Source organism: Phoxinus phoxinus (assembly GCF_949152265.1).
Source record: "Phoxinus phoxinus genome assembly, chromosome: 1".
Classification (NCBI taxonomy): Eukaryota; Metazoa; Chordata; class Actinopteri; order Cypriniformes; family Leuciscidae; genus Phoxinus; species Phoxinus phoxinus.
The window spans coordinates 33,463,422-33,478,369 of NC_136876.1; the positions used below are offsets into that span (position 1 = coordinate 33,463,422).

A 14,948-nucleotide genomic window follows, 5' to 3' on the forward strand; every position below is an offset into this window, starting at 1 on the left:
TGACACACCGGACTTTTATACTGCATTCCGAGCGTGAATTAAGTTAAAATTAATATTCTAATTATATTAATATGATTTAAATTATTATAAAAAAATAATTTAATAATATTAAAATATGATTGTATTATGTTAAAAAATCATGAATATAATAATATAAGGCATTACACGCTTACTATAACATCAATTTAACGTAAGCTTTTGGGCCAATTTCTGCTCATAAACAATGTGCAAAATCATGAAAGATTTTTTTAAATGTATATATTGACTTAATATTCATTCAACTGTCAGTATTAATGAAAATGACCATATATGCATGCAATGACAAATACTCAACAAGAGACATACAGATGTGCGATGAAACTTTATTCAATACAAAATACATAAATAGAGCATTTGCAGGTGAAATCAGTGGCAGAAAATATTTGTACACATATAAATACATTTATATATGCAGACAACAAAGCTACAGTGACAAGAAACAGAATAGGGCAACTCACCGGCGATTGCAAAAATTAATTTTACCTCTACCAATCCCTTTTATGACAGCCATAACAAATTTGATAAGCATAATTAAAATAAGAATATTAATTTCCTTGGCTAAACAAATTTCCCTGTCCAAGTTCAACAAACATTCAAAATTAGAAAAAAGTAGTCCATACACAGGACCATAACCTTTTCTCTTTTTTTTTTTTTTTTTTTTTTTAAAACACAATCTGTGACTGGTGAAATGGGTGTCAGCCAAATAGCTAAAACAGCCTCGATATGTTAAGACCAAACCGTAGTAGCACTAGACCACAAGATTGCCAGTCATAGTCATTTCAGATTGCTTTAATTAAAATTGCTGGTTTCAACCCAGTTAACTGCTGCATTAGTATGGATGTACTGGGCAGTTTAAGGGCATAAAAGCATACATTTTCATTCTGACACGTAATAAATGAAATAACATTCCACATAAACTGTGCAACTCATTATTCCATCAGCATTGGCATCAGAGTCTACATCCCAAAAGTGAAGCAGTAAAACAGGTCAAGCTGATGGAATGAAACATTCAAAGGCAAACGATAAAATAAAAAAATCCGGTGAGGCACCAAATCAGCATTGCGTTAGGGTGAGATCTGAAACAGACATGGGTGTTGTGCTTTCAATAACTAAAAGTCTTGGCAGTATATGTGATATGCATCTACTGAATAAAACACGAAAAGTGTAGCCCAAACCAATTATATAAAGAGTCTTCTTTAAAATAACCGCTGCAGAATAAAAAAAAAAAAATGTAAACAGACAATTCACAATACTTGTGCAGCTAGATGGTTAAAAAACTTTAGACTCTCCCTCAACAGATATGTTCTTCTAAAAACCATCCCTTTAAGAATACAGCATTTGATCTCTTAACGCTTACCTATGTGCTGTATCATTTAGACTCTTCCTGTGACTTTAAATCTACATATAAATATAAAACTATTAATATTGCATCAATTAGCAAATATATATGTGTGAGCTTTTTAAAGAGAGTGATGCAGTGCACATTGATAATGGAAGGGCTGTTGAGTGGTGTGGTTTTCTGAACCCTAATGCTCATTCTGTATTCAGACAGACCGTGCGAGGCTGATTTATGCCAGTGCAGTCTTGAAGGCGCTCCATGCGTGGAAACAACGGGTATAACAGTGAGGCTCGTTGCCTTTGCGCACCAGGCGCAGTTTTCTCGGGTGCTCTGCATCCTTGGACCTCATGTGTTGAATATAGACCTGATTGAAGGGCGACACAAATGTTAAGCAGGCATGGGAAGTGCTGGTGTACAATAAACTAAGTGTACAATAAAACTGCCACTCAATATGTCACTGACCTGACAAGCCTTCAAGCTCAGTTTAATCTCCACCTGGCTTGTCTGTGTGCCGACCCACATGTAAACCTGTGAAACAAGCAAACAAACAATAACTCAACAAAACAGTAGTAGTAGCAGTAAAAAAAAATAATAATAATGCAGTGCCAGCATCTGAGGCTATCTTAATGGCAAAAACAGTTACAAAAATACAAGAGTTTCATAAATATATAAAAAAATAAAAACAGCATGAAATATTATACAAGATGTTTCACATCAACATATGATACAAATTCTAAAATATTTTTTGGTAAAATTTCACTAAGCGAGTTCTTGTTTAGTGGGGGGGGGGGAAAAGTTAAGTGCTGCCAAGATAATCTGTTCGGCTGCCAGCATGAAGCTCTACCTCTTTCCCATTGTCCAAAAGCATGATGTCATCATCAGCCAGGTCATCTTGACAGAAGTCTGAGCACTTCTCTGATACAGCAAAGTAACCCTTTTCATTTGAGCACCTGAGATCAGAGATAAAATGTAGTATTACCTCAAAAATATGGTAAATGAAGGGAGGCAAATTAAATAAATAAACATAACTGTTGAAAAGTTTACAGTCAGTATGCTCACCAAAGCTGCATTTATTTGATTTAAAATGTCTACCATTCAAAAGTTTGGGGTCGATGAGAGTTTTTAATGTTTTTGAAAGAACTCTCTTATGCTCATCAAGGCTGCATTTATTTGATAAATACTGTAAAAACAGTCAAATTGAGAAATATTACAATTTAAAGTTTTCTATTTTAATATATATTAATGTGATTCATTCCTGTGATGCAAAGCTGAATTTTCAGCATCATTACTCCAGTCTTCAGTGTCACATGATACTTCAGAAATCAGTCTAATATGATGATTTGCTGTTTAAGAAACATTTATTATTATCATCAATGTTGAAAACGGTATAATATTTTTGTGAAAACCATGATACATTTTTTTAGGATTCTTTGATGAACAAAGTTAAAAAGTTTTTGAAATAGAAATATGTATTTTTTAATGTCCTCCTGTGGTGAAAAACAAGATTTTAAATGTTGTTTATATGTCTATGCGGTGTTTTTAAAATCCTTTAAGACAAACCATTTTGAAATTTATAAATCAACACCATTTATGAGTATTTTCTCTTTAAAACAGCAGAGATCTTAAGACAGTCTCAAAAACACAGTTTGAAATTAAGGCATGAAGACATTATTTCACAGGAAAATGTTTTTAAATGTCTCTTTGATTATCAATGATGAGTTTTAAGGGATAAAATTATTGACTACAGGGGGAAAATTTACTATCACTTTTGGTTAAAAAAATGCATCCTTGCTAATTTTAAAAAAAAAATTGACCCAAACATGTATTTAAATAACTTTTCTGAAACGAAATGCTCACCTAAACAGTCTGGCGTATTTCATGTACTCGGCATCTTCATCGTATGGCTTCTGTGAGCCAATGCCAACCCAGAAGAAATTTTCTGGCTCTTCTCCTTCATTTATCACCTGAAAAAAAGAAAAAAATTGTAAAAAAAAAAAAAAAGTCAAGATAATGTAGTGAGCATGTTTTTGATTTTCATAGCTGGAATGAACCTGTTTGCTGTAAGTGTCATCAAACATGGTGTTCATGATGTCCTCTGCCAGTTTAGCTTCATCAGGGTCTGCTGCTCGGCCCACCCATGTGTACACTATTCCCTGGTTGTCTGTACTTTCAAATGGCACCTAAGTAATATTTGAGTTATTAACCATTTATAAACCACTGCAAATATTAATCTCAATTCCTTTATTAACCACGGCAAATATTAATCTCAATTCCTTTATTATTATTTAATGATTTATAATACATGAACAGGTACATCAAATGCCAGTTTACCTTCAATATGAAGCAGAATTCAGAGTTGAGGTTACTGGAATCTGTGGCTATTTGAATAGTCCTAAAACACAACAGAAACACCACACATGTTCATTTCTTTGAGTTTAGAAATGGCTGCTGAAAAGATACTTCCTGCACATACATGATATAGTTACCTGGTGCATAGCGCACTTCCATTTGTCCTGATGTGGTATAAGCTTGGCTGCACACTGTCCACTTTTAGCTTCCTCTTGCCTTTGTGGATGATGAACTTTCTCTTGAAGTGTGACAAGAACTTGAGATTCTCCTGTTGCTGGGTCATCCTCACAACCTGAAATATGCATGAGATATGATGTCTCCTTAAAATGAAAGTCCAGTCATGTCATGACTTATTGGGTCACCCTTTACAGCGGTCTCTAGGTTTTGCAAATAATTAACCAATGAAAAGTATTTTTAAAAAAACTTGTGACTAAACCTCATAACTTCATTGAATCCTCAAACTGTCGCTCAAATATCCTTACCCCACCCCAACTCGATCATGAATGAACACCGTTTGTATGAGTGTAAGGAATAATTGATGATGGGCCGTTGAATTATTCGAAAAATAAGGCACACCGAGGTGGTAATGCGGTCACGACACAAAGCAAAGTTTCCGTTACACCTCGGGTGTGCATTATTTTGCAATAATTCAACGGCCCGGAGTCAACTATTCCGCTTATACTACGGTTACCACACTTCAAAACATTGTTCAGATATTGTAACTCAAGACATATGTCAGGTTTCGAAGATGGCTCCTGCCTTTATACGTGAAATGTACTTGTATGTCTTTTATAAAGAATCTTTTTATTAAACTGTCTGTACTCTTACACAGTTCTCAATGCTTCGGTTTGCATGTAGGGATCCTCATTATACTACCGTGTTAGTGTGAGGCTATTTTGAGCCTTGTTAGTGGTATTATTAACTAGCGATTTCTTTTTACTTATTCTATGCCCCATTTACTAGCGTTATAAGCTAATCAGTTTTTTAGAGATAAAACTCTTTACATTCGATTATCATGAAAACACATCCCAGAGAACGGTCGACTCTGTAACCATGTGTTAATTACCCCTAGGTTCATTTTGCGCTGGAATTGTCCTTTAAAATGCTCTTGGGTGTAGGACTAATTTCTTACTGATCTCATCCCAAGCCTCCCTTGCTTATTCCAAACCGTCATTTTAGAGCTAGTAACGGAGGCTTCAGTCAGACAATACTGTCTTAAATAGCCTGTTCGTAGCATTTCGCCTTTTATATCATGAGAGTTGGGCCAAATGACAGAAGAAACGAAGCCCCCACATAGCTACAGTAAACTTTATAACCTGTAAGTTGATGAAAACATAATGCAATGCACTTACTGCCTCAGATGCGGCCGTTCTAATGACGGACAAAACGCGTATGTTTGAAATTCGAGCTTGATTTTGCTAACATTTGTTAACAATATAATGACATGCAAGTGTCTGACCATATATAAAGCCGCACTATCAACGTTGACAACAGTGTTTCTTCTATTTCCTGAAAAGTAGCATTTTTGGAGATACGAGGTTTCAACCCGACAGCGACGCTATGAGGTCAAGGCAATAAGTCACTACAACACAATGAAGATGAAATATGAGATCACTTTCATAATTGATCCATTTAATTAACCATGTTAGCATGTAGTACCTCCAGTTTGCCTGGGAACAAGCTCTCAAACTTCTTCTGCAGGCTGAAAGTGAAGGTCAACCAGCCCATGTTGGAGGCCTCACGGCCCTGCCAGAAGTAAACCACGCACTGGAAGTCTTCCTCAGGCTGTTTGTCATCATCATCTCCCTCTTCTCCTTTCTCTTTTTTTTTCTCATGATCATCCTCATACTCCACTGCCACCCAGTACCTGAGACAGACACAAATATCAGATTTCAATGAAAGATGAAAGTTATAAGTATCTAAGACAGTAATAGTTAATTTAGTTATAAATAAAAGGATGAAATTTAATAGAAAGGGTGTCTTTTTTTTGTCTGAAGATTTCACCTAGTTTATCAGAACTCTGAGAATTAAGTGACATCACAACATGGCTGCAATTTTTGCAGTTAATTTTAGTGAAGCCCTCTGACCAACCTGCATAGAAATACGTAGCAATCCTGAGTGTTAAAGTGACCAAACTCCTCCTCTGGTAAACGTGCAAACTTCTTCCCCTCCAGAACGAAGCCCTCCATGCCGTCCAAATCCTCATTCCACTCCTCCATCATCTGCTCCGCCTATCAGATTTACAACAAACCCACAATTCATTTTATAGAATTTTGACAGAAATACTCAGGACACCCTAAAACTGAAAAGTTGGGATTAATGAGCCGTTAGTTCAGGTCTCACCTCTGTGAGAGGCATGGCTGGCTGTCTAGGCAGGAACAGAGCCGTTAGATCAGCTTTCATTTGGTCTTTCTGCTCTGCATCCTTCTTCACCTTTCCAGACAAGCCCACATTTTGTTTCACACTCTCTGCGTTCCTGGTATAATCCACCTTCAACACGTCATCCCAATTCTTGAACTTGGATTTAAAGACCTGTTGAGCGCAACATGGAATTAGAAGAGTGTTGTGTCATTTAATAGAGTATCTTTTTAAAAAAAAGGCTAAACGTTTTTTAATCTCTTATCATGTCATTACCTGTCCCTCGGTGCCCTCCAGATTACGGATGACCACGGCGTGTTTTGGGCGATGAAGCATGCTGCACACCTCTTGGCCCAGTTTCAAAGCAGCTGCCCTCACAAGACGTGGGGACTTACGGCCAATCCAAATGAAGACATCTGACCAGCAATCTAAGATGTAGACACCTTTAGTGTCCAAAAGACCTTGTACCTATAACGAGAAAATATTCCACCAGTTAGTGTATTCAGGCATGATTAAGGACACCAACCTTTTGAATGGTAGAATTTTTTGCTGCGACAATCATTATGGAAATGACATTACCAGTCTGTGCTCTGGAACCACATCTAGCTTGAGCTTGTCCTTGTGCTCCACAGACAGTTTGTAGTTGATCTGAGGAAGTTCAAGGTATCCCAAACCCAAGCCAACCTAACAGAACAAGAAAGTACTAAATATTTAACACCGTGGTGGTTTTAGAAAGGAATGCACAACAAACCATAGACCATTCCCTGACCTTATAGAGCTTGGGTCGGACAGGAGTGAAGTCATCTGGGACATGTTTCTTGATTTCTTCAGGCTGTCCCCCAAGCTTTTCCCAGAATTCCGGAGGTTCATGATTCTGCATCAAAGTCGTAATCTCTGCTTTGCTTTTTCGCTCATTTTTGTTCATCTTTTCAGCAAATAACCTGTAAATAGCATGGGGACGATTACAAATCTGAACAAACAGACAAGGGGAAAAAACTGCTTAATTGTTTGCACATATTACCTTGCTTTTGTAGTACCACCAAGTGTTGCATTTGCTCCTCTCCAAATAAATAATTCAAGACCAGTGTCCAACAAAAAGACAAATCTTTAAACAGAAACAGAACAGTAAAACTATCAGACTCACAGAGTCACTCTTATCAACATAAATAGAGCAAATGGCACACAAAACTCACCGTGGGTCCAGTGAGGATGCTTTCAGAGGCACAGATTCTAATCTGATGTTCTTTTTCCCATAAACCCTGTACAACCTGCCCAAAACACAAAACAAACAGGATTAGTGTGAGTCAGATCAGGGATGAGCTATAGAGGCAGTCCTGGCTGTTGTTTTTGGCGGGGCACCTGGTCGGGTATTGTGTGTCCTCTACGGTGAAAAATCCACTAGAAGTTCCACCCTCAATGTAAGAAATCTCATTGTCGAACACCTAAAACAGTGCAAAAAAATATAGCTAAGCATATGCTGATAATGCAGCATTACATCATTTTGCACAGGGAATGGCATTTGCTTTACTGACCGCAGTGAATTCTTCACTCTCATCTCCCATCTCCTCTCTGATTGTCCTGCACTCAGCACCCAAATAATTACGGAGATTGACAGCATGGATAGCAGAGCCGGCTTTCTTATCAAGCGTAGCTTCTTGCCCGATCCAGTAATAGATATGCCAGTTCAGGGCTCCGTTGTCATCTAAGAACGTCTGTAAAAGTGCATTACAAAGCATTAATTGAAAAAGTGGATGCAGAAGATCTTATAAATTAAAGAAACAAAATTGAAACTATAGTACTTTAATAAACATGATGATCATTAGAATTTTTTTTACAGGGCTGACCTTAAGAATAATGTAACAGTCTGCTTCATAGAACTTCCCATGGAAGGCCTCGTCCACCTGCATGGGTACAAAGTTTTCTATCTGCCAAATCGTAACACCAGGGATCTGCCCCACATCCTCCAAGAAGAACTCAGAGTAATCTAGCTGAGGTTTCTCTAGGTTCTTGTCCCAGCGTTTGGTTTTCAGGTCCGAGTATTTCATGTCTCCATTCTCCTAAAAGATCAAGAGGCATGTGAAGACCAGATAGGTTTGGACATGTACCAATATAATGGCTCTATCATTATAGCTCTGCTGTACCCTCACCTCAATGGATTTGTTCTTGTCATGAGCCACGTCTGACATTCCCTTCAGCACCTGTTTAGCCTGATCATCCTGGGCCGAGTCCTTGCGTCTCCTTAGCCTCATCTTCCTGGCCATATGATCTCTAGGACTATTTCCTGTATAACACACAAAGATCATGTTGCACTTTGAGCTGTATTACAGTCATATTTTCAGTTTTGTTACTTCAAACTCAGCATCTTCAGCCAATAAGGGTTAGTTTGGAATAGGTCATAATTACAATAACATAACTCTTAGAGGAAAAAAGCATATTGTACCTCCTCCAGCTGCTGCCACAGTGGCTGGCGACGCACCAGCTAGTCGCAGCTGGTTCTGCAACGAGAAGTCTATGTTGTACCACTCAGCTGTCCTGTCTACTGGTTTAGGGGGCATGACTAGATTTGGATTCTCACGAACATCCAAAACCTAAAACATCACAAAAGACAACTTTAATCAGCATTTATTAACTGGTTTAACATATGCATGAGTGTTTGTTGCTTTAGTCTTTTTAATAAGTACATAAAAACATACACTACTGTTCAAAATTTTGGGCCTAGTAAGATTTTTTTATGAATTTGAAAGAAGTAATTTTCAGCATCATTACTTCAGTGTCACATGATCCTTCAGAAATCATTATAATATGATTTGCTGCTCAAGAAACATTTATTTGTATTATCAATGTTGAAAACGTGTGCTGCTTAATATTTTTGTAGAAACTTCATTTTTCAGGATATTTTTAATAGATATTTCTTCATTTAAGTGTTCTTACCTCCAGGTCAGTGAGGAAATGGATGGCCTCTGGTAATGTCACAAGCCGGTTCTTGTTCAAGACCAGCTTCTTCAATTTTCCACACCTGAGCAAAATCAAAAAGCCACATATTACCATTATCAATATGATATACATTGGTTTTATAATTATATCTAACCACTAATAAACTGCCTCAGTTCTCACCTGCACAGCCCCTCTGGAACAAGCTCTAAATTATTATTTGCGGCCATAAACTCAACCAGGTTGGACAATTTTCCCACACCAGATGGAAGCCCATCAAAATCTATTTTATTCGAGTTAACATACAGCTTTTTCAGCTTGGACAGCTTGCAAATGGCAGACTGCACATCACACCAAACAGGGAAAAAGAAGAGACAAGATTAGTGGCAAGCAAATTTCAAATATAATCTGAATGACAATATTATTAATGTGATGAAGTATCAGCTCACGCACAAAAGCACATTTTAAGCCAAACAACTTCTGGTAACTGATAAGTTCCTCTGTTTTACTTTATTTGTTAATGAGGGACTTACAGGCAGAGATGTGAGCTGATTCCTAGAAAGGTTGAGCGTCTCGAGTTTGGTCCACTGATCTATACACAGTGACAGTTCAGATATCTGATTGCTGCTCAGATTTAGCCGTTTGAGATTAGCCAGTGAGTACAGGCATTCTGGTACCCGAGTCAGATCATTGCAGGACAGGTCCACATCTACACAAAAGATTCATTATACAAGGAACAACAGCAATTAGAGACACTGATGATTATTTTACAGAGTAACACCGCTAGATCTCTACCTGCTAGATTGGTGAGGCCCTCCAGACTCGTGGGCATATTATTTTGAGTACGCTGTGTGTTCCTTAAATGGAGGGTCTGAAGAGCTACCATAACAGGTAACTGCCTGTTACGACAAAGGCATACAAGTGACACAGATTGGAGTCAGAGTTTATCAGAGGCAATGTTGATAACACAATGATGTCATCTGAAATGAATGCAGCCTTCCTTCTATATGGCATAGACGGAAATTATACCATAAAAACGACCTGTCTTACCTCATCTGTGCGTGCATAAGCAGATTGTTATTGAGTATCAGGGTCTGCAAATGGACCAAGCGTCTCATCTGAGGAGGCAGACTGTCCAAATTATTGTTACTGAGGTCCAGGTACAGCAGGTCAGTGAGGTTGATGAACAGCTGATTCGGTATGTTATCAATGCTGTGGTAAAAGCAAACATCAGAGAACTGTTTCAGACAAACATTTATGTTCACAGAAATTCATGGTCAAAACCATTGTGACTACAAAAAAAAAAGGATGTGCACTTTGATCGCTGAAGTATTTAGGGAGGGATGGGGGTAAATGATAAAGCGCGTTCGACCTGCACAATTTTTTTCAAATTGCGAGTCCATGTACATATGTATTAGCCAGACATATAGATTAGAGGTTCTCAAACTGGGGCTCTTGAAAAACATGAATATAATACAAGGTAGCCTAATTTTTTTAAATTGTGATTTTCTCTCTAAAAAAGTAATGTAAAGTGATTAAATTAATTACTCCAGGAACATTTTCAGAATAAATGCACATTTTTATACTCCTGCCAAATTCTAAAATATTTTATTGGATAGAAATTGAGTAAAAAAAAAAGTTTTAAATTCCTATCCACTAAAATCACAAACAACTGGAAAAGTCATGGGGCCTTCAAATATCGTTGTGGAAAATGTGGGGCCTTGGCTCAAACTAAAAATAGTTAAACTTTTACAAACATATCCCAAGATCCATGTGTTCTTTTCCATTCCATCAGTAGCACATCTAGCACAAATCCAGTCTAATCTAAATGCATCCTTAAGGTGCTAGTTGACCCAAAAATGAAAATTATCCCATAATTTACTCACCCTCAAGCCATCCTAGGTGTATATGACTTTCATCTTTCAACCTAACACAACTGGAGTTATATAAAAAATATTCTGGTTCTTCCAAGCTTTATAATGGGAGTGAATAGCAACTTAGATTTTAAAGCCCAAAAAAGCTAATCAATCCATCATAAACGTAATCCATAAGGCTCCAGGGCGTTCATAAAGGCCTTCTGAAGCAAAGCGATGTGTTTTTCTAGGAAAAATATCCATATTTATATTTTTATAAACTATGGCCACTGGCTTATAGCATGGGATAATTTTCATATTTGGGTGAACTACGGTAATAACCCTTGTACATCCTCAAATCATCACACTGGACATCTTCCAAAATACCATGGTAACAGATCACAATATAAAATCCTAAAATGTTTAAAGTGCATTTTCAAGATAGATAATTATTCTTCACTTCCAAGAACTTGGGTGCAAAACAGACAGCCACAGACCGTACCTATTGTGACTGAGGTTTAAGACCAACATGTTTCTGGAGTTCTCCAAGTCCCGAGGGATTTCAGATAGTTGGTTGTAGCTCAGATCCTGAATAGAGGAGGGAACAATACATACACACACCATCATTGCAGCACACAAACGATGACAAATTTGCATAGTTTCAACTAATCAAAACACAGCCCTGCTTACATAAATTTAAATCATGCCTGTAATTTTGCACTTAACTAAGAAATAAACACGAAGTAATTCTCTACATACCAGCACAGAAAGATCATCCAGCTGAAAAATATCATCAGGAACACCAGAGTTCTTTAGGCTGTTTCCTCTGGCCACAACCGCCTACAGCAAAACAACAAGAGCAGATTAAACGCTAGTCTGAGCAATGTAAATATTTACAATAAAATTGAAATTCATGCTGTGTTTATTGACAAAAGCTATTTTAAGTACATACGCACTTCTGAACGGTAGTCTGAGTCAGTAAAAATGTCTTTAGACATTTTTGAAAGAATATGCTCACCAAGGCAGCATTTATTAAACCAAAAATACAGTAAAACAGCAATACTGTGAAATTTTATTACAATTCAAAATAACTTTTCTATTTGAGTGTAACATGATCCTTCAGAAATCAGTCCAATATGATTTGATGCTCAAGAAACATTTATTATTATTATTATCAGTGTTAAAAACATTTGTGCTGATTAATATTTGGAAACTGTGGTGGTTGTGATAAAACTGTGATAAAAGAACAGTATTTGCATGAAAATCTAAATATTTTGTGACACAAATGCCTTTACCATCACTTTTAATTAAGTTAATACAACCTTGCTGAATAAAAGTAGCAATTTCTTTCAAAAAAAAAATCTGACACCAAACTTTTGAATGGTAGTGCATGTAAACAGTTACAAAAATATTTATATATACACTTATGTGAAACGCTAGTAGAGAACATGTCAAGTATTTCGCAATATGGTCGATCATATTTACCCTCAGGTTGGGAAGACTTGACAATTCTCCATGCAGTGTTGTGAGGCTGTTGTGACTCACGGACAAATGTTCCTGATTTCACACAAAAGGGGGAAAAGAAAAAAAGACCCGAGATTCAATATTAGTAAGTTGACAAAGCCTAGTTGCAAAATATGAAATTGTGACTCAGCTGTGCAATACACAATCACCAGTTTCTGTAGGGAGGCCAGTTCCTCTGGAAGATAGCAAAGCCCCGTTCTGTTCAGCTTCAGCCATCGCAAGCTACTCATAGACTTGACATGCTCAGGAAAATAACCCCCCTGTGTTCAACACAAGAGATACAAAGTCTTAAATCAGACCATCACGAGTCAGTTTCTGCATTAGTGATTTGGTAGTTTTTGATGGATCTGCTACACTGATGTCATTTCCCAAATAATGCCTGATCTGATGCCTGAATTTGATCTAAAACAAAATAAACCTGGTACAAGTAAGTCATTTCAGGACAGAAATAAACTTGTGGGAGATTATGGCGTGTGTTTGCTATGGCAACAACGTAAGCATGAGCCAGAACCGGGTTTATCAATTCTTTAGACACTACAGAGTCCAAAATATGATCATCCTTATGCGAGAGACACCCATTCTAAAATTAATTAAAAGGCAACTACCGGTATGTAGTTTCTTAAAACCAATGTGTACTGTGACATAAAATCACTTTAATAATCAAAATATTATTTAGAAAATATTTAGTTTCCATTAAGTTACATTTATTGTATTGTTTCTACTTATTAGGCTATAGTACTGTATTTTAGTAGGGATGCACAGATATGTTGGCCGATATGATAACCGATAATTCTTTCTATTTGAATGCCGATAACCGATATATTGGCAGATAAATCTATCCAATTTTTTATTATTATTTTTGAAAGCCTTATTACAAAAACAAAAGTCTCACCATTAAAAGCCATGTCCCAAGCACACAATTCTAATGTTCTCATTATAATTTTATGCAACCTAATCCTATATGACAGACTTGCACTGCACCTGTTAGATAGATCTGCCTTAAAGGTGGACGATGATGAAATTGTTTTTTGTATTATTTTCATGTTATCACTGTGAAGCTGCTTTGATAAAATCTGTATTGTAAAAAGCGCTATATAAATAAAGGTGACTTGACTTGACCTGTTGCACTTAACTATATTTTCCTTTTAGAAGTGATTCCAATCATATTTCAAGCAATTCAAAACCATGATGGCTAACAGTGTCCATCTGAAGTGTCTCAGCTGAAGGAAATAATCCATTATTTATCGGCTTTAATATATCGTCCAAATTTACTTATCGGGTTGATAAGTTGATACCAATATGGCATTCCAACGCGTTTGTTATTGTTTACGTCCTTGAAATGCTCTATACAATGTATTTATTTTATTCAATCTTTTATTTTAATCTATTTTATATTTATCTTATACTTTTCTGTTAGTCTGTGCTAACAGTTGCACAGACCCCTAGTAGCACTCTCTTGAGGGCCTGGGGGCCCCCAGACCCCACTTTGAGATAGAAAACAGTAAGCTGCTCAGTGCACACACAGCTCATATCATCTCGATATGAGCAGACCTGACTGAAGTGGCTTTATATAAGACAAAAACTCAGAACATCATCACACATTTACTCAAGTAAACTTGACACATTTGAGAGGCTGGGTAATACTACTGCTTAAGGAATCCATGTAAAATACTTCTGTATTTAACTTACACATGATTTAAATAACAAAACCTTCCTTTTATGTGGATATTGATGATATAGCCTATGCTCTATCTAGTCTAAAAGAAGCTATTTCCTAACGACATGTTAAAGACTTTCAACCGCAGCGCATTTAATTTCTTGAGGCCAGAAGTATTACTGTCAACCAGCACAAACTTCTAATTATTTCCCCTGCCTGTCACACCACTTGATTGACCGCAACAAATTTTGACAAGTCGCGAGCTAACGCCCAGTGTTCTTCTAAGCTAACTTAGCACAGTTAGCACTGCTAGCTCACCATCTTAACCTGTTTTGACAAGCTAACTAACCTACATTGCTTTCCTCGTTTGCGTGAATGATTTATTAACAATATCCCGTACCTATAGACGTATTGAATCAGAACTCTCACCTTAAAGTCATTCCCACTCAGGTCTACTCCCCTGATAAAGGGGAGAACTCCGGTCGCGGCCATGTCTAATTCAGGATATGGCAGCAGTCGCAGCCTATTTCAGTTCGGCAGCGGCGGCTGGTGGAACAAACACTCGCTCCCCCGCCCCCCGCTCACATGGTACAGCCCACGAACTGCTCAGCGTTACCAGCCACTCACTTAAAAAGTGATTTATGTTTCTATAAGAACAACTGTTACTTAAACCCGCCTAAATGCGTGTGTAAACTACACCCTTTTGCAGTTATTAAATGCCGACTCATTACACACTGATTCACTTCTGAATCATTTGAAGTGCCATTTAAAGTACGTGGGGGAAATTTATAGGGACCCACTTATTACAGCTAGGGCCCATCACAGCATTCCCAGTTGTTCAAGTCATTTGTGGTATTTTTTTTATAGTTTTACTCTGGAGTAGTATTATATAGTCCAT

The 14,948-nt window shown here is 37.2% G+C and overlaps 1 protein-coding gene across 2 annotated transcripts; it reads right to left on the reverse strand.

Annotated features, from left to right (window-relative positions):
- Positions 1-346: 346 nt before the first annotated feature.
- Positions 347-14,791, reverse strand: flii (FLII actin remodeling protein). 2 transcript variants are annotated; one of them, XM_079623174.1, is made up of 31 exons: positions 14,480-14,791; positions 12,543-12,653; positions 12,355-12,426; positions 11,629-11,709; positions 11,372-11,457; positions 10,067-10,228; positions 9,812-9,915; positions 9,550-9,725; positions 9,200-9,357; positions 9,017-9,101; positions 8,526-8,673; positions 8,233-8,366; positions 7,930-8,142; positions 7,618-7,797; positions 7,445-7,527; positions 7,279-7,353; positions 7,107-7,190; positions 6,855-7,026; positions 6,665-6,769; positions 6,362-6,553; positions 6,071-6,259; positions 5,819-5,958; positions 5,387-5,594; positions 3,865-4,019; positions 3,710-3,770; positions 3,430-3,558; positions 3,236-3,342; positions 2,223-2,328; positions 1,841-1,906; positions 1,594-1,742; positions 347-1,115 (listed from the first exon to the last, which is right to left on the reverse strand). In XM_079623174.1, the coding sequence occupies exons 1-30, from the start codon at positions 14,540-14,542 to the stop codon at positions 1,608-1,610; spliced, it is 3,780 nt and encodes a 1,259-aa protein (XP_079479300.1). In that variant the 5' UTR covers positions 14,543-14,791; the 3' UTR covers positions 347-1,115; positions 1,594-1,607. The 2 variants fall into 2 exon arrangements, with proteins under 2 accessions (XP_079479300.1, XP_079479299.1); XM_079623173.1 differs by having other exon boundaries at positions 347-1,742.
- Between the last annotated feature and the right edge of the window lie 157 nt (positions 14,792-14,948).

Excerpts from the sequence above, each read along its gene's own strand:
- flii (XM_079623174.1), bottom strand. The coding sequence starts at position 14,542 with ATGGCCGCGACCGGAGTTCTCCCCTTTATCAGGGGAGTAGACCTGAGT. Across the intron at positions 11,458-11,628 it reads TGGATGATCTTTCTGTGCTG|GATCTGAGCTACAACCAACT; the intron begins GTATGTAGAGAA and ends TCCTCTATTCAG. Across the intron at positions 7,191-7,278 it reads GCATCCTCACTGGACCCACG|ATTTGTCTTTTTGTTGGACA; the intron begins GTGAGTTTTGTG and ends TTCTGTTTAAAG.